This window comes from Lotus japonicus, chromosome 1, assembly GCF_012489685.1.
Source record: "Lotus japonicus ecotype B-129 chromosome 1, LjGifu_v1.2".
In the NCBI taxonomy this organism is placed as follows: domain Eukaryota; kingdom Viridiplantae; phylum Streptophyta; class Magnoliopsida; order Fabales; family Fabaceae; genus Lotus; species Lotus japonicus.
In genome coordinates this window covers 117,502,727-117,523,324 of record NC_080041.1, presented here as the reverse complement: position 1 = coordinate 117,523,324, position 20,598 = coordinate 117,502,727, and the positions used below count along the sequence as shown (strand labels likewise).

At 38.6% G+C, this 20,598-nt stretch overlaps 1 protein-coding gene across 1 annotated transcript; it reads left to right on the top strand.

Annotated features, from left to right (window-relative positions):
- Nucleotides 1-15,134: 15,134 nt before the first annotated feature.
- Nucleotides 15,135-16,669, top strand: LOC130732516 (serpin-ZXA-like). The gene has a single exon (XM_057584546.1). It carries the CDS (start codon nucleotides 15,623-15,625, stop codon nucleotides 16,529-16,531), a length of 909 nt encoding a protein of 302 aa, XP_057440529.1. The 5' UTR covers nucleotides 15,135-15,622; the 3' UTR covers nucleotides 16,532-16,669.
- The last annotated feature ends 3,929 nt before the right edge of the window (nucleotides 16,670-20,598 follow it).

Genomic DNA, 20,598 nt, shown 5'->3' with positions numbered 1-20,598 from the left:
AAATTTGGATTTATATACAAGACGCAGGTTTAAATTATACTCTTTTAAATCTTTTACCGTTACGCAAGCTCTTGACCTTTGATCTTATTTCAGTCTAACACTTTTAATATATCCTAATTATTAATAAATTACTCCTAATTTGGGATGACAAAGGTATGGGTTGGGTCCAGGCTTTACTTTTCCTAAACCCAACCTAACGGGTTTGAAGAACACGAACCGAATCCATCGGGTTATGGGTTTCCGTGACCCGACCCTAAACCCACTCTAGCCTCTAGAAAATCATAAAGAGATGGTCCTTGAAAAGGAGAAGCAGGTTTCAAAGCAGGTTTCAGTCTAACACTATATATCCTAATTATTTAAATAAATTACTCCTAATTTGAAATGACAAAGGTACGGCCAGGTTGGGTCCAGGATTTACTTTCCCTGAACCCAACCTAACGGATTTGAAAAATACTAACCGAACCTATCGGGTTATGGGTTTCCATGACCCGACCCTAAACCCACTTTAACCTCTAGAAAATCATAAAGAGATGGTCATTGAAATGGAGCAGCAGCTTTCAGTACAATACGAATGTCTTAATCTAACAATAGGCTTCAACAGATTCATAATAATATCTAGAAAAAAATGAACTACATTCAAAAAAATTGATTAAAGAATATCTACTTAACCATATATATGCATTCGCATAAAAGAGACTACAAGAAACAAAATCACAAGGAACAGAGTGTCCTCCCTTGACACAAAATAATCCACTGTACAAGTCAGAGCCCTAAACATGAACAAAAACAACAAGGAAATCATAGTTTAGTCATTCATCATCATCATCCCATTCATATATATATATATATATTAAACACACCGAAAAATCATCATGATTCATGTATATTGGGCGGGTTTGAGAGCAAGTATCACTAATACAAACCCGAACCCAAAATCGATTTTAAACATTGGGATAAACTCAAATCCGAACCAAAACCTTGTCAAAACGGGTTTCATCAGTTAAATCGTGTGAGGTTTGTTCACGTACCCGCAGGTACAAGTTCATTAATTATCGACCTGTCGTGGCTGCCCCGTTGGAGGAACTTCCTGTGCCTGAAGGCGAAGAGTGGAACGAGCTGAATCCGAGTAGGACGGAGAAGAGAGCACGAAGCTTTTGCGCTACCACTTCAGACGCTGTGAGCAAGAAGGATGGAGGCATTTGGCGAGGCCTGAGGAATCATATGCTTCAGACCTTTACGAATGAGCTGCTTCCCGATGATGACTCCGAGGTTGAGGAAGAGGAAGAGGAGGAAGAATCTGGGGAGGAGTAGATTTGGGCTGAGAGATCACTTTCTGGGTTCGAGTGACGCTGCACTGTTATTTGTCTGTTTATTTCTTTTAAAGCTTCGAATAATTATGTAATGACTTTTCTTTCTGTCGAGGATCTTTTACCTTAGTTTGGAAGTCCTTTTGATATTATATGAAAGTACTTATTTTGGTTCATATTATTTCCGTTGTTTCCGACTTTCAAGAGCGTAAAATGAACATTTGTCACTAAATAAGATTAATAATTTAATCGGCGAAAATTCTTTGTAAAAGCAGGATTCTTATCATGCCTCTGAGACAGGACCCAACCAATGCTCAGCTTGCTCAAGCTTTGGCTCAGCTGGCTCAGATGATGACCTAGCAAGCCACTGCTACTGCTGCTCAGACCGCCGCTCAGGCTGAACGAGAGGCGGAAGAGAATGCGAGGAGAACGTAGAGAGCGGAACGCGATCTGGCTCAGGACCAGATCTGGATGATGACTGACTTTAACCGTCATGGTCCACCTAAGTTCGCTGGAGAAGTGGAACCAGAGAAAGCTGATCTTTGGATCCAGGAAATGGAGAAGATTTTTGAAGCTCTCAAGACCCCTGTTGGAGAGAAGGTGAATCTGGCGACCTTCATGTTGAAGGGAGATGCAGAGTATTGGTGGAGGAGCACCAAGCTGTTGATGACAACTAACTTGGTGGCTATCAAATGGGACTCTTTCAAGAGAGCATTCATGGAGAAGTATTTTCCCGAGACTGCACGGGAAGAAATGGAAAATCAGTTTCTGAAGTTGAGGCAAGGCCTGATGACCGTGGGAGAGTATGCGGCCAAAATGGAGACTTTATCCAAGCATTTCCGTTTCTTTCAGACTCAGGTAGACGAGTCGTATCTCTGTAACCGATTCATGATTGGATTAAGAAACGACATCGAAGAATCTGTGAGGCCTTTGGGAATTCGAGTTTTTCAATAACTGGTTGAGAAAGCTCGGGAGGTAGAAACAATGAAGAACCGTCGGGGAAACCGACAAGAGAGTGGGGGACCAATCCGTTCCGGATCAAAGCAGACTGGCAGATTTGATAGCCAGAGACAAGTTGGGCGCTTTGATAAGGGAAAGGCACCTCAGAGAAAGCCTTATCAACGTCCTACCGATAAGGTGTCTTTTGTTGGAAAGAGTGGGCCTGCTGTGCCGAAGGAAGATATAGTTTGTTTCAAGTGGAATCAGAAAGGGCATTATGCCAATGAATGTGGGAAGGAGATCTTGTGCTAGAAGTTCCAGAAGCCGGGACATATCGAGAGGAACTGTCCCAATGCTGCCAAAGCTGAACCAGTGATGAATGCTGCTAAGGGGAGGCGACCTAGTGCTTCAGGTTGAGTGTTTGCTATCAGTGGAAAACAAGCTGAAGTTGTGGACGATCTTATTCAGGGTACGCGTTTCATCGCTAAAACTCCTTTGCTAGTTCTTTTTGATTCGGGTGCTACCCACTCGTTTATAGCTGAGGAGAGTGCGAAGAGATTAGGATTGTTAACTGTAGAGTTGCCTTATGACTTGGTGGTGTCGACCCCCGCCAACGATAGATTAGTTACGCGAACGACATGCTTGCAATGTCCGTTGATCTATGAAGATCGGAAGTTTCTGGCGAATCTCGTTTGTTTGAGATTGGAGCAGATGGATATCATTCTGGGAATGGACTGGTTGGCGCAATATCATGTTCTTTTGGATTGCGCTAACAAGGCCGTAGTATTTCCGGATGCTGGTGTGACGGATTATTTGAATTCGTACACGTTGAAGAAGGGTTCACTAGCGTTTGTGAATTCTATCGTGGCAGAAGCGAAGAATGACAGTGATTTGCGGAACATCTCCGTCGTGCAAGAATTCCTGGACGTGTTTCCGGAGGATGTACCTGGTTTGCCACCGGTAAGAGAAGCAGAGTTTACCATTGGCGTCGTGCCTGACACGGGTCCGATATCGGTAACACCATATCGAATGGCACCAGCGTAGATGAAAGAGTTGGCGAAGCAGTTGGAAGATCTTTCTTCGAAGGGTTTTATCTGACCTAGCGCGTCGCCATGGGGTGCACCAGTGTTGTTGGTGAAGAAGAAGGACGGAAGGTCTAGATTGTGTGTGGATTACCGACAACTCAACAAGGTGACGGTGAAGAATCGTTATCCGATTCCACGGATAGATGATTTGATGGATCAACTTCGGGGAGCTTTTGTTTTCTCGAAGATAGATTTGAAGTCGGGATATCACCAGATTCGTGTGAAGGAGGCAGATATTTCGAAGACTGCATTCAGAACTCGCTATGGGCATTATGAGTATCTTGTGATGTCTTTCAGAGTGACCAATGCGCCTGTAGTATTCATGGGTTATATGAATCAGGTGTTCAGACTGTTTTTGGATAAGTTCGTGGTTGTCTTCATTGATGACATTCTGATCTACTCGAAGAGTAAGGAAGAACATGAGGATCACCTACGACAAGTCCTTGAGAAGCTACGAGAGAAGGAACTTTATGGGAATGGTTCGAAGTGTGAGTTTTGGATGGAAGAAGTGAAATTCCTTGGTCATGTTATATCAAGTGGAGGTGTGGCAGTAGACCCCAGCAAGATTGAGTCAATTTTGGCATGGGAGCAACCGAAGACTGCTGGCGATATAAGAAGTTTTGTTGGATTGTGCGGATATTGCAGACGCTTTGTAATGGATTATGCAAAGTTGACTACCCCGTTGACACAGCTGACTAAGAAGAATCAACCTTTTGCATGGACTGAGAAGTGTGAGGCTAGTTTTCAGGAATTGAAGAAGCGTTTGACTACTGCACCAATTCTGGCCTTACCAAAGAAGGAGAACCTTACGACATCTATTGTGATGCTTCGCACAATGTTCTGGGTTGTGTAATGATGCAGGAAGGAAAGGCTATTGCTTATGCATCGCGACAGTTGAATATTCACGATAAGAACTATCCTACACATGACCTGGAGTTGGCTGCTTTAGTTTATGCTCTCAAGATTTGGAGGCATTATCTCTATGGTAGTACTTTTACGATCTTTAGTGATCACAAAAGTTTGAAGTACTTGTTTGATCAGAAAGATCTCAACATGAGGCAGAGAAGATGGTTGGAATTTCTGAAGGACTACAAGTTTACCTTGCCATATCATCCGGGGAAAGCAAATGTTGTAGCTGATGCTCTTAGTCGAAAGGCTATACATGTGTCCTCGTTGATGATCAAGGAGTTGGAATTGTTGGAAGCATTCCGAGATTTGAGCTTGGATGTTGAACTAGTACCAGGAAAGCTGAGTTTCAGAATGGTAACAGTGTCAAGTGGACGAGATTAAGTCGAAGCAGGTGACTGATGAAGAATTGATAGAGAAGCGCACGCTTGTTTCACAAGGGAAAGCGCCAGAGTTCACCATTGGAAGCGACGACTTACTGCGTTGTAAGGGACGAGTTTGTGTGCCGAACGACGCCGAGATGAGGAAGTTAATCTTGGATGAAGGTCACAAGAGTAGATTAAGCATTCATCCGGGAATGACGAAGATGTATCAAGATCTGAAACCTCATTTCTGGTGGCCTGGGATGAAGAAACAAGTGGCGGAATATGTGTCTACGTGCTTGACGTGTCAGAAAGCAAAGGTAGAACACCAGAAACCTGCGGGAAAGTTATAATCTTTGGATGTGCCGGAATGGAAATGGGATAGCATTTCTATGGATTTCGTTACGGCACTACCGCCAACGCGACAGAAGTACGATGCTATCTGGGTAATAGTTGATCGTTTGACGAAGACCGCGCACTTTGTACCTATACAGTTGCGCTACAAGGTTGAGAAGTTGGCATAGATTTATATAGCTGAGATAGTTCGTCTGCACGGGGTACCATCTAGAATTGTGTTAGACAGAGACCCGAGGTTTACTTCACGTTTCTGGGGAGCTTTGCAAGAAGCTTTGGGAACCAAGTTGAGGTTGAGTTCAGCTTATCATCCACAGACGGATGGGCAGACAGAAAGAACGATCCAATCTTTAGAAGATCTGTTAAGGACTTGTGTTCTGGATCACAGAGAAAGTTGGGATGAGCTGCTACTGTTGGTCGAGTTCACCTACAACAACAGTTTTCATGCAAGCATAGGGATGGCTCCCTATGAAGCTTTGTATGGTCGGAGGTGTCGCACACCTCTATGTTGGCATCAGAATGGCGAGAGTTTGATTATTGGACCTGAGTTGGTTCAACAAACCACTGAAGAGGTGAAGCGAATCCAAGAAATGATGCGGATTTCGCAAAGTCGTCAGAAGAGCTACGCTGATAATCGGAGAAAGGAACTGGAATTTCAAGCAGGAGATCATGTCGTTTTGCGGGTCACCCCGATGACTAGTGTCGGAAGGGCGATCAAGTCAAAGAAGCTTACTCCAAGTTTATTAGGTCGTATCAGATCACAGAACGTGTTGGACCAGTAGCTTACATGATTGCGCTACCACCGTTCCTATCCAACATTCATGATGTGTTACACGTGTCGCAATTGCGAAAGTACCTGGCTGATGACTCTCATGTGATCGAGCCTGATGATATTGAGTTGAAGGACGACCTAACAATGGTGATGCTGCCTATCACGATTACTGACAGGAGTACGAAATGTTTGCGAAACAAAGAAGTGTCCTTGGTGAAAGTCGTGTGGAATCAAGCGACAGGCGATGCGACTTGGGAGTTAGAGGATAAGATGCGGGAGTCACATCCGGGTTTGTTTGTAGAACCCTAAGTTTCGAGGACGAAACTGTTTTAAGGGGGGTAGTATTGTAAGACCCTGTTTTTAAATAAACAACATTATTTATTTTTGAATAAATAATAGTGAATTTTGTGTGATTTATTGGTTATTTTTCTAAGAGAAATATTATTATTTCTTTTTGGAAAAATATTTGTGAGCTTGAAAATTATTTTATGGGAATATTATTATTTTCCTTAAAATAATTATATTTGTTTGAGAATTATTTTTATATGATTTATTTTGGTGATTTAATGTGTGATTTATTGAGAAAATGCATTCTATTTTATTGGACCACACATGAATGAATGAAGGAAAAATAAATTTTCCTTGGGCATGCATGGCCGAGTTTCTTGATGGAGTGTGGGAGAAGTTATTTTGCTTTGGAAAATGGCTTTTAGTTGTTTGGTTTTGGGAGTTACAAGTGAGTATTTGCATGGTAATGGTGCATGATGAGCAATTAAGTGTTGTCTCCTCTTTATGAGAGAAAGAAAGCTGATTTTGCATTCCTTTTTCTCTCTTTTGGTCGAATTCTTCTTTGTTAGAGGAGATGAGATATTTTTTTCTTGTTTTATTGCATCATGGAAGAAATGGCTTTTGGTTTCTGTCTCATGGGAGTTATTCTCATCTTTTATGCCTTTATGTGAAGTTTATGAGCAATTACTTGATGTTTCCCTTTAGTATGATTGATGAAGAAAAGAAAAACTGAAAATTGCTCTTAATGCCTTGTCTTGGCCGAATTTTGCCTTGAGTGAAGAGGGAAGGGCTCATTTTTCACCTTTGCCTATAAATAGAGGAGAAAGCACTCTCATTCTCCACTTCTACCTTGTGCATTTTTTTGAGAAAAGTGAGAGAGTGAGAGAGAATTGGCCGGCCTTGTTCCAGCCTTTGTGCGCCCTGCTTCAGCTTTGTGCCATCCCTCTTTGCCATCTTTTTCTGAGTTCTCATCATCTTTGGAAGATTTTCCAGCCCCTTTCATCATTTCCCTATCCATTTTTTGTGAAAAGGTGAGAGCTTTCCTAGTGGGTAAAGTCTAGGATGATTTTTCTTTTCATGCCATGATTAAATTTATGATCTACGATTATTGCTATATCTGATTCTTGATGCAAGAAATTTCATTTGATCAATTATTTGAGATGCCTATGCCATGATCTATTATTAGCTTTGAGAAAGAATTGTTTTTTTTTATTGTTGTTGTTTTGATTCATGTAAACTGAATTATATATGATGCCTAAATGAATTTAGAGACTATGAACATGCTAGGACTGCTGCTGGAAAATTTTATTGGATGAAGCAAGTGCTTTTTATATTTAGAAATGCATGATTTTCCCGGAGGAATGCTTAAAAATGACACTGGGACTCTTGTTAGAAATTTATTGCCGAATGACACCACAACTTGTTTATATATTAGGGATTTTAATGATATCCTCTCTCCGGCAGATAAGTGGGAGGGGGTGGGTCAGCCTGACTACAAACATATCCCGTGGGTATCTAGTATGTGCAGGGATTTAGGGCTTCATGGGGTGGACTTTTTAGGGGACCGCTTTACCCGGTCAAATAACAGAACTGATCCAGGAACTATTCTTGAGAGGATTGATTATGCTCTGCTAAATGATGAATGGGATATGCTCTTTGGCTCAGAACTTCTGTAGCTCAATTTGAGCGACACCAGTCTGACCATAGCCATATCTTCTTAACCTGTGGTGCTACAAGAGAAAGGAAGGATCTGAAGTGAACACGTATGTTCCGGTTTGAGGAAATGTGGCTTAGGGAGGGGGATCAATGTGTGGAGGTGGTGACTTGAGATGTGGTGTAATGGTGGTGATGACGTGTTATCCAGATTGTCAGGGGTAAGTAGTGCTCTTGATGGCTGGGGAAAAGCAAAGTTTGAGGATCTTCCAAGGAGGGTTTCGGCCCAGAGGGATCTGCTGCAAGAGCTTCAACAAAAAACACAAACTGAGCAAGTAAGATTGACCACAGTGGAGGCAGGTAAAGAACTTGACTCTTTACTCGAGCAGCAGGAGGTGTGGTGGGGGTAGAGATCTAGAGCGTCCTGGCTAAAGCATGGGGACTGCAACTCGAGGTTTTTTCATCAAAAACCTTCACAGAGAAAGAAAAGGAATATGATTGAACTCATAAAGGATGACAGAGGTAGAAAATTTGAGGATGATAGAGATATTTTGAGTGTCCTGATGGACTATTTTACCACTCTCTTTGCAACCTCCTACTCTTCGGGGGTGGAGGAAGCTACTTCTCTTGTTGCAGGTCGTGTTACCCATCCTCATCTGGGAATCCTGGCGGAACCTTTTACGAAAGAGTAGGTGGAGGAAGCTCTTTTTCAGATGCACCCGACAAAAGCACCAGGAGTAGATGGCCTCCCGACATTATTCTACCAGAAATTTTGGCATGTAATTGGAGAGGAAGTAGCTGCTTTCTGCTTGCATATTCTGAGTGGAGTAGTATCTCCAAGTATGTGTTGAAATATTTTTTACCACTCTACGTTTGAATCTCTCAAGACTCAATTGTAGTATAGTAAAGGGTTTTGTCGTATCCACATGGAGGTGTAATACTTATGCCGTTCAATAGTTATCAAGCTTAAATGATGGTTGCAAAATAGTTTGATTTTTGTTTAAAAACATAAAAGTAAATGAAAAGAAGTAAAATAACGGAGAAACAACAAGTATGAGGAATTGTTGGGATGAGATTTCATTGAATGACCTCTGTGCCTTCTAGTGATTCAAATACAACCAAGTCTATGCTTATGACTCATCTACACTAGTTCAACCCTACATCATCGATGTCTCGCATGAGTGGATAGCAATAACTCTCTAATCCTAAACATTGATGTCTCACATGATTAAGAAAGATAGTTATCATGAAGCTTTGGTGTTTAAGTGACTAACAAACCTAACTCTATGTCTAGCAATTAGGATTATTAGGTGATTAACTCTAGTTCGGACTCTAGGCGATATAGCTCTCGCTCTCACGCCGAATCAAGCATATATGTTCTAGGTGCGCAAACTAAAACATAACATGAAGATCAAGAGAGAATCACTAACTCATAAACAAAGAACATGATTTATATCAAGGAGAATCAAATAGAAAACATAAGTATCAATCAATTACATCAAACCCCAACAAAAGAGAGATTAGCTATCCATTTTCATGGATAACTTTACAAATAGAGAAGAAGAATGAGAAGAACCGAAACCGTCGCGATGTCTCGCCGTCGAATCCGATGTCCAAGCCTCTTCTCTAGCCTCCTAAGCCTCTCTCCATGTTTCTCTTGTGTTTCCCCTCTGTTTGGGTTCTGTTCTGATCAAGATATCCACCAGATTCTTAAAAGAAGCTTTTTATATTGAAAAATAGCAGTACAGAGCGCTGGGCGGCCTCTTTTGGGCGCTGGGCGGCCAGATTCCTTCAAGGTTGGGTTTCTGGAACCGCCATGGGCGCTGGGCGGCCTCTGCAACCCGCTGGGCGCCCAACACATCTTCAAACTCTTTTTTTCTTGCCAAAGCTTGTCATCTTCCTTGAATCTTCAATCCTTCAACACAAATCAAGATGAAAATCAAACTTAAGCACATTCTATTCTAAAGTTCATCTATCAATAAGCTCTAATCAAAAGAAGTAGATTTGGTCAAGATTTATCATGAATTGACAAGGATAAATGACTAAATTTCTCATCAAAATAGGTAAAATTGGCACTTATCAGTATGATAAATCACACTTTACTGGTTCTTATCCCAAAGGTTAAGAAGTCTTAGCATGCAACGCATTTTAGACCAATAAGCTTGTGCAATGTCATTTTTAAGATAGTTAATAAGACAATAGCAAATAGACTTAAAATGATTTTGCCATATTTTGTGAAAGCCAGAGTGCTTTTGTGCCAGAGCGTTTGATTACTGATAATGCTATGATTGCGTATGAATGTTTTCACTATATGAAAAGGAGAATCTCGGGCCGGAATGGCATTATGGCGCTCAAATTGGACATGTCCAAAGCGTATGACCGAATTGAATGGTCATTTCTTGAATCTGTTTTACAACAAATGGGCTTCCCTGTAAATTGGGTGAGTCTCATAATGATCTGTGTGACATCTGTGTCCTTCTCTATTATGTTAAATGGTAACCAGCAACCAAGTTTTTCTCCCCAAAGAGGACTTAGACAAGGTGATCCATTGTCACCATATTTATTTATCCTCTGTGGTGAGGTTTTTTCAGCTATGATTGAAAAATCCATGATTGCATCCGAGATTAGTGGAATAAAAATTAGTCGGCATGCACCTGTTATTTCTAATTTACTTTTTGCAGATGACAGTGTTTTGTTTGGACGAGCGACGGTGGAAGAGGCCCAATGTTTAAAGAACATTCTTGGTGCTTTTGAGCGTGCTTCCGGGCAAAGGATAAATTTTGACAAGTCTATCCTTTCTGTGAGCCGAAATGTGCATGATAATCGTTTTAATGAACTTAAGAAGCTTTTTCAAATAAAGGCGGTTGAAAGCTATGACATATATTTGGGTTTACCGACTATCATTGGTAAGTTAAAAACTCAAATTTTTAACTTTTTCAAAGATAGAGTCTGGAAAAATCTTAAAGGTTGGAAGGAAAAATTTCTTACGAGCTGTGGTTCAGGACATACCTTCCTATGTTATGTCTTGTTTCATTTTGCCTGATGGTCTGCGTGCAGATATTTATCATATGATCTCAAGATTTTATTGGGGCGGAGATCCAACTCGTTGTGGCCTTCATTGGACTAAGTGGGCGAATTTATGCAAGACTAAGGAGGAAGGAGGCCTGAGTTTCAGAGACTTCAAATATTTCAATATGGCTCTAGTTGGAAAGAAATGGTGGTGTATCTACCCTCATCCAGAGTGTTTGTTGGCTCAGGTTTTCAAAGGAGTCCATTTCAATAGGAGCTCTATGTGTGAGGCAAAGAAGGGGTATCGTCCAAGTTATGCATGGACAAGTATTTTAAAAACAAGTTTGATTTTTGAAAGAGCGGATGCATGAAAGATTGGAGATGGCTCACAGGTTAATATTTGGACTGACAATTGGGTGTCGGGAGGTGCACCTCTTATTTAACGCCAAGATCTTGTTGATGAGTATAATCTCACTCATGTGTCTATGCTTATTGATCATAAATTGCACTGTTGGAGGACTAATTTAATTGACATGGTCTTTAATCCTACCACTACAACTAGCATTTTATAGCATTTTATCCATTCCATTGGGTGTGCATGGCGGCCCTGATGAGTTCCATTGGCCTAGCACTAGTGATGGTCAATACACGTCCAAGGAGGGTTACAGTTACATGAGGAAGTTGTTGTCTCGTACTGAAGCTTCATCATCCTCGTCTATGACGCTTGAACCCAAGTTCTGAAAGTTTTTCTGGGCATCCCGCGCTCTCCCACGCTGCAAAGAAACATGTTGGAGGGCACTCTCGGGATACTTGTCGTTGAAGGAGCGCTTGTTCAGCCGTCGAGTAGATGTGGATCTTGGCTGTTCTTTTTGTGCGATGGAGAGGGAGAACAAGGACCACCTGTTCCTGCATAGTCAAGCAGCGAAACAAGTGTAGTTTGCATCGCAGCTTGCGATTCGCGTGGGCTCTTTCACGTCTTTCCGGGAGCTATGGATGGTGGTGATGGAGCTTCGAGATGATGAGGTCTTGGCCATTGTACAATCCACGGTTTATGCTATATGGGAGGCACGAAATCACACCGGTTTCCAGTAGAGAGATTCCATGGTAGATAATGTGCTTTGACGGGTTGGAAGCTTGACAGAGGAAGCGCACGTCCAAGAACACATGCCAGCGCCTGTAACACCCTACTTTTCATTATTAGTTTATTTATTATTTTATTTTAATTATTATTATTATGCTATATGGTTATTTATAATTTATGCGATTTAATTAGATGATTATGTGATTATGTGATTTAATTAGATGATAAGGTGATTAAGTGATTTTATTAGGAAATTAAATGATTATATGATATAGATAAATAAGGGTTTTAGGTTTTATAGTGAGTAGTTGGGAGTGGGGCCCATTGTAAGATTATTTAAGGGTTATGAGAGAATTAAAAAGAGAGAAATCAGAAAATTAGGATTAGAGAAGCAGCAGAACAGAGGAACACGTGAAAGGTGGAGGAGAGGAGAAAAGGTGGAGAAAACCTAGAGTTTGATCTTCAAGAAGAAAAGGGTCAAGGAGGCTTTGTACCGGTGTCATAGAAGGTAAGGATTTGAATTTATCTTGTATAATTGTAGAATAACAGAGGTTGAGTTTAACATGAATGAACCCCCAACTTCTTTGAAAATTCAGAACTGAGAGACTGTGTTGAGTGTTAATAGGTGGTGAGTAAAATTGATTTTGAACGAATTTGAGGTTTTGGGGAGAATTGGGTTCTGTTCTGGCCGCAGATACCCTAACAGTCTGTGTTGTAGAGAGCATAACTCTCTCTACAGAATTCCAAATTGAGTGAAACCAATTTTGTATGAAAGCTAACTCATAGGGCTATGTTGGGTAATATTTTCATAATTTTTCGATTGCTGGTTCAGTACCAGAATCATTTGCAAGTTCATTCTGTTTCTGCCCGCACACACCCTAGCAGCCTGTGTTGTAGAGAGCATAACTCTCTCTAAAGAATTCCGAATTGAGTGAAACTAATTTTGTATGAAAGCTAACTCATAGGGTTATATTAGGTAATATTTTCATAATTTTTGGATTGCTGGTTCAATACAAGAATTATCTGCAAGTTCACTCTGTTTTGCTCGCAGACACCCTAACAGCCTGTGCTGTAGAGAGCATAACTCTCTCTACAGAATTCCAAATTGGGTGAAACCAATTTTGTATGAAAGCTAAAGTATAAGGCTATATTTGGTAAACTTTTCATAATTTTTGGAGTGCACGTTTAGTACCGAAATTATCTGCAAGTTTGCTATGTTTCTGCTTATTTCTGTGATTGATTCTGGAACTGGTTCTAGTAATTGATATGAGACATTTGATGATTTTTTGTTGCTAGTTTATCGGTGGAATAGTGAATGATTTGATAATTATATTGAAGTGTTATTTTGTGCAATTTTGGTGTGATTTCCGTTATGGAATTTGGTGAGAAAATATGTTATATATTTGGGGCTGGAGTGGTCTCAAATTGCATGTTTTAATTTATGAGTTTTTGCACGAAATACACTTCATTTAGTCAAGAGGCAACGTGTCGGTTTTCATCGGAAAACTGAGGTTTGTCCCAGAACTGGAGTGGTTCTGGAAGTCTGGCGTGGACTTCATTGGTGGTTAACTGTCTGGAGTAGACGCGGTGATACCGCTAAGGTTAACAATTGGTACCACATGCATACATTAGAGTCTCACACACTAAGTTTCACGTTTTCAGTGGTTTTATGTGTTTGGTGATTTGTTGGTGAATTGTTTTGCTGTTGTGGTAAAGTCGAATTATTATTCTTCTTTAAGCTTATAATTTTCCGAAACATTAATAAGAATTGTGAAACTGTCTTGAGAGAAAATATTATAATCACTCAGATATTAAAGACAATGTGAAGAGTTTATAAAGCAGGATCTGAATTGTTTACTTGCTCTTTGTTATGCTATATTTTATACAATGTAAGTTCTTACCCTTCTGTTGGAATGATGTTCTATGCGACATCGCTCAGGTACTGGAGGTAGAGATGTGACTCATGAGGAGTAGCTTCGGAGAGTCTTAGCTTATGTTATTATTATTATTATTATTATTATTATTATTATTATTATTATTATAAAATAAGTGTCTTGCTCTGTAATGTAACACTGGGTAGATATTTTACGTTACTTTTACACTTCTGTTGAGAGGATTTTATAACTTCTCCTTATGGAAGTTGTTGAATAATTTTCTAAATTATGGCGATGTCGTACTGTTGATGGCCGAAGTGCCTATGAAATTCAGTTTTGAGTATGATTAATTTTATTGGAATATCAAGGAAGATAAACCTATTTAAATAAGTTATTTTATGCATCTTAGGATTATCTGACTGGTTTAGAAATTTTATTGGCAGAAATAATTCATTCTTTGGAAAGCATATGAACTTATAAATTTTCAAACACAATCAGTGTTAATTTTAATGAGTTTTCGTGAAGAAGTGTAATACTCCCTTGATATGTTTTTAAACTCTGATAAACGTTTTTAAATAAAACAATGGGAAAAAGGGGGTGTTACAGCGCCGGTGCTGGTGTTGCCAGGAAGGTGGACGAAGCCTGCTTCAGGTACCATTAAGTGTAACTTTGATGCTTCTTTTCATGAAAATGGTCCAAGTGGGATGGGCATGGTGGCAAGGAATTGCAATGGAGATGTGATGGCAGCTGCATGCTCCTTTCCTATTTCAACTATTTCCCCACTTTTGGCGGAAGCTATGAGTTTGAGGTGGACAATGCAGTTGGCTATTGATCTTGGCTTTCGTAGAATTTTCTTGGAGACATATTGCTTATAGCTTTTTAAATTTTGGAGAGCCAAGGAGATGAGACGTTCTTATTTGAGCTCCATTATTCGCGATTATCCTTTGTTGTTGTATGCGTTTGATGTTGTTACTTTTTCATTTGTTAGACGCACGGGTAATACCGTTGCAAACTTTCTGGCTAAGAATGCTGATACTTATGCTAATTTAGTATGGGTGGAGAAGGTTCCGGAAGCCGCTTTACCTTTGGTTATTTCTGATGTAATGACTCCGTTACCGGATGGCTTTTAATGCATTTTTAGTTTAGTTTTAAAAAAAAAAATCATATAGGATCAAAATACAACTATTTTCAACTTGAGGGCCAAAACCAAAACAGAAAATCCGTGGGCAAACAGAAAAATACATGCTGCCGGACCCCTGAAACAGTGTCCATACATCCCATGCCATTGGATGCTGACTGCGGCTAACATACCGTTAACCCTAATTTTCGCAAACAATTTAGAAGTTTTTTGTAGTACCAACTCAATTAGGATAATGTAAACAATTTTTTTATTTTAATTAATATGTTTCAGATTTAGTTTTCGAGTTACACTTCAAATAAAACTCTATTTGGATGCAGTCTAGTAGTATTAAACGCATTTGCTAACTCTCTCCCTCTCTCTTTAGAAGCACATCAAGAACAATGGACCTCAAAGAATCAATCAGCCACCAAAGTGACGTTGCCCTCACCCTCACAAAACATCTATTTTCAAAAGAAGTATATCAGCACGAGAACCTCGTCTTTTCTCCCTTGTCCCTCCATGTTGTTCTTATCATCATGACCGCTGGTTCAGAAGGCTCCACACTTGATGAGCTTCTTTCCTTCCTTCGATTCGACTCCACCGACCGTCTCAACTCCTTCACCTCCCAACTTGTATCTGATGTGCTCTATGTTAACGATGCTGCTCCTCCTTCACCTCGCCTTTCTTTTGCCAGTCGTATGTGGGCTGACAAAACGTTGTTTCTTTCCCCTTCCTTCATACAACTTATGGCTACTCATTACAAGACCTCTTTGGCATCACTTGATTTTAAGAAACAGGTATTATTGCCTTTTCATGAACTAATTAACCTTCTATTTTCTTTTATTTAAATTCGATATATATTTTTTGTTTAAATGTTTATGTGCTTAATTTTAAAGGGCAAAAAAGTGTGCCCTGTAGTGAATTCTTGGGTCGAAAAAGAGACGGATGGTCTTATTACAGAACTTCTTGATCCTGAATCTGTATCCAATAGCTCGTCCAGACTTATCATTGCTAATGCACTATGCTTCAAAGGTGTGTGGAAACACAAGTTTGATGCTTCAATGACGTATAATCGTGTTTTTTATCTTCTTAATGGCACCTCAATCAGGGTTCCCTTCATGAGCAACATGAAGGCGGAGCAATTTGTTAGTGTTTTTGATGATTTGAAAGTCCTTCGTCTTTCTTATAAACAAGGTAGAGATAAAAAGCGTCAATTCTCCATGTATATTTTTCTTCCTGAAGCTGAAGATGGTCTTCCAGCTTTAATTGAAAAGGCAGCTTCAGAACCTGGGTTTCTAGAAGACAAACTTCCTAAGCGAAAAGTGAAAGTGCGTGTCTTCATGATTCCAAAATTCAAGATTTCTTTTATGCTTGAAGCTTCTAATGTGCTGAAAGAGTTGGGAGTGGTTTTGCCTTTCTCTAGATGTGATGCAAATTTTACAAATATGGTAGACTCTCCCTCGGATGAATTATACATTGATAACATGTTTCATAAAGCTTTCATTGAGGTAAATGAAGAGGGAACTGAAGCTGCAGCGGCTAGTTCTGGGAGATTGGTACGTATGTGTGATTCAGATTCAGTTTCAACTGGCCCAGACTTTGTAGCTGACCACCCTTTTCTCTTCTTAATCAAAGAAGATCTGAGCGGTACAATCCTCTTTATTGGACGGGTGCTCCATCCAGATGAAGTAGACACACTAGAAGATGAAGACGAAAACGACACACTAGATGAAGACGAAGACGACACAGTAGAGGATGAGGATGACGACAATATTTATTAGCATTATCAATATGATTATTGTATTTTGTGATATTGTCGTTCCTCTTTATTAGTATGCTATGAGCTTTTGACATTTTATTGTCATATCTTAAACATGTTAAATGAAACATTGGTATGTTAGGTACTGGTTGCACCAGATTGATGTTGCTTGACTATTTGTTGGCAATCCCTTGACATTAAGTGTCAGACTTAAAGCTATATTTCATCAAATTAGCACAACTCTGATTTGCATATTAATCTTTTTTATGTTGATTGTGATTTCTTATGATTAATTACATATTTTGAGTAGTGATAACTGATAGGGTGTGTTTTGTGCTGCAAGTTTTGTTCCTTAAAAAAAACTTGATGTAAACTACATTGTGAGGTGTGTTATATTTTGTTCATTCCATTGATACAACCTTGTGTGCAGGCTGGTTTCCTGCTGCACATGTTTGCTCTGTTTTCTGCTTTGTCATTCACACGTGGGTGACGCCTTTGAGCTCATTCCCAAAATAAGTCGCTTGCTCGACCATCACAACTTGATATGTTTGCATGTCCGAGGGCTGCATAAGTGGTCGATGTGAGCTACCTGGTTTGGCAGCTTATGGCGAATATCACTCACAAAAAGGTATGAGCCTCAGACGAGAAAAATATAGCAAGTTTAAGGTGGTATTCATAACAACTTCCAAATTTTTCATACTAATGAATAAAGATACAGTGTTTTAAAGAGTAGTATTCTTTGTGCTTTTAAACCTGGACATTGACATTTGAATTTGTCAGCTAGTGTTGTCATTGTGTTGAGTTAGATTAGTTGCCTGCCTTTGAATCATACGATCAAGGGAAACTTAAATTTGAAGTTTGAAATTCACGGAAAGACATTGGGTATGAATACATAAGTCAAAATAGCAAGGATATATAAAGAGACATATGAAGATGGTTATGAATGAAGGACGAGTAGAAATCATGAGTCTGCAACAAATGCTTTGCTATCGTACATCATCGGTTTGTTAGTCGCTTTAGTTTTAAGTTCGCATTTACATTTTACGCAATTTTAGTTTTGAAGCAACAAAACAATCAACTTTTTGAATTCCTTAAAAAACTAATAAAGTGAGAATCCTCATATTTAGGCACACATTCACTCAAACAGGCAATAAAATAGAATCATAGTATAACCCATTGCAACGATAAAATTCAAGCTAAAAATGGCTTGCATTAACTAATTGATATTTAATTACATGTCAAGATGATGTAACTAAAAGCTAAGCTATAATTAATATAATGTCGGATTAAACGTGAAAATTATCCCCGAACTTTGACCGAGATTTGATTTTCGTTTCTCGTCGGAAAATCTTTTTATGGACCCCTCAAATTTACGATTTTTGTTTGGAAACCGTCATCGTCGCCGATTTAGCTCCGGACATTGTGGCCAAGTGTCACTTGAGCCTATCTGGACATGCCTAATCATTTAATAAAATGTCGTGGGATATTTTTTTTTTTTAAATAAAACTTTAGGTCTGTTTGTTTGGAGTTTTCAAAACATTTTTCAAATTTTAAAAACTGAAAACATGTTTGATACAACCTGTTTTCAAAAACACTTTTCATTTTCAGTTTTTAAACTAAACTAAAATATGTTTTTAGTTTTAGTTTTTAAACTAAACTAAAAACAAAAACAGCTAAAATATGTTTTTAGTTTCAGTTTTTAGTTTTTAGATATTAGTTTTCTAAATGTTGGAAAACATATCATTTAAACTGTTTTCTTTTTCTGAAAACTGTTTTTAAAAATTGTTTCTGAAAACTGTTCTAAAAACTAAACTAAAATTGGAATCAAACATGCCCTAAATAATTTAATTTTAATAAGTCTCCAAAATCTTAACTAATTTAATTTCTAACCCCGTAATCTTCTTCACCTTCTTCAATCTTCATCATCATCTTCACCTTCAATCTTCATCATCAATTTTCCAGCAGCTTCATTCTTCATCATTTTTCTAGAATCATGTTCATCATTGACTTTGATCATTTCAGGATGTAATTTTCAGTGGTCTATGTTTTGAAGATGATGAAGAGATTGGAAGATGGTTGAAGATGAAGGATTAGAGTTGGAGAATAGAGATTAGGGACTTTCTTTCTCTCTCAGACTTCTCAATGTCAATAGAAAATTAGGGTTTTAATATGATTTTATTAGGAGTAGAAGTTAGGTTTGTATTAATTTTAGTTTAGGGTTTAGAAATTAAATTAAGAAAGATTTGGGAGGCTTATTATAAACTAACTATGTTATTTATTTATTTAAAAACAATTCCACATAAGCTCCAAACGAACACCTGGCCACGGCGGCCGAAGTTTTTATGCTACAATGACGGTTTCCAAACAAAAATAACCTAAGTTTGAGGGCGTCTAAGAAGGATTTTCCAGCAAGGGACGAAAATCAAATCCCGCTCAAAGTTCAATACGGTTTTCACGTTTAATTGGTACAAATTAATCCTATTAATAGAAAAGATGTAATTTTCTCACTGAAAAATTTCTCCTATTTTTGCGATCACATAAAACTAGTAGAGATTTTATACAATTTAATCATCGAATCGACATAAAACTAATTAGTGGATAATATCTTCCATCAAGGAGAAATTTCATCAACACAAGCGAAAACAAATTAGCTAGAGAAAATCAAGTTAAAGACATTAACTGAAAGCATCAAAAGTACTACACATGGTAATCATAAGTTCTCCTTCCAAATTCAAAGGTTCATTACATTACATGGTAATAAGAGGAACATTTTGGCATACACGTTAGGCAACAAATTAATTCTGCTTCTCAAATTAAGTTGAGTAGTACTAGTAGCTACATAACACACTCTGCCTGTTGCTTGCGCTTAGTAATCCATTCCTCATATTGCTTATTCTTCTTCTTCAATTCCTGCTTCATCGAGATGAGGGCCTTGGCATTGGTGCTACTCATGTTCTTCTTGGCATCCTTATTTGCCAAAGCCTGAGCTAGGAAATCCCCCATCATCACAAGGGCCTTGATGTAAATCTTGGGGGGGGGCATCTTTTCAGATTTAGACTGAGTGGTTACACGCGGCATAATCTTCTTAAGCTTTTTGTTAATACTATAAAAACTCTCTTGTAGGCTCACCCAGTCATTGATCTTCATGGCATTCTTCATTTGGACCACAGTGGACGCCATCTCCTCCAAAAGCTTACCTTTTGCAGAACGCTTTTGGCCATTAGAGTCGTCATTACTTTCACTTTCAGATTCATCATCCACCACAGATTCAACCTCATTCTCCACGAAATACTTTTCTTGAACCTTTTTACTAGCAGATTCAACCTTCTGATCATAATCACTCTCCTCCTCCTCCGAATCACTACCACCCTGGGCCCAGAATCTTGAAGCCATCGTTTCTCGCTCTAAGCTCTCTTGAACGTTTAGATGGAAGATAATAATGAATAATGATCGTTGAGTTAGTGTAACTACGTTTTATAGGAATATTTATTAAAACCAATTTCAGTTTCCAAAATTAATATATTATCCCTTAATTTGAATTTAGATTTAGTTTCAAAATAAAAGATTTGAATTTAGATTTAGTTTCAAAATAAAAGATTTGAATTTTGATTTTGATTTTACTAGATATTAAAAAAATATAATCTATAATGTATCTATCTATTTATTATCATTATCAAATGGATGATTTTTTCTCTTTAACGTTGAAACACACGCTGACTCTTTTTTTTTTTTAATTACCTCAAGAAGTTACAAGTTTGTTTAGTATAAATTTGTTAGGATAGAAAATTTGGTTTTTTTAATTATCATTTAAAAAAAAAATTTGTTAGGATAGAGTATGGTTTGTAATGTAAGATGGAGTTTGTTTATAAAACTAAAATCTGGCATAGGAAATAACTTAGATTTTTATTCTTTTGACGTAGATTAAAACTCAAGGGTTTGCCAAACAACACTTACAACATGCGAGAAAGCATCTCTAAGAGCATCTCTTATGCTAGTTCTTAATACTATTTATGTGGGCCCGTACTGCCACATGTGTTTAAGCAACTCTCAATTAATTTTGCTCCAATCATGAGTTTTTAGTTCTTAGTT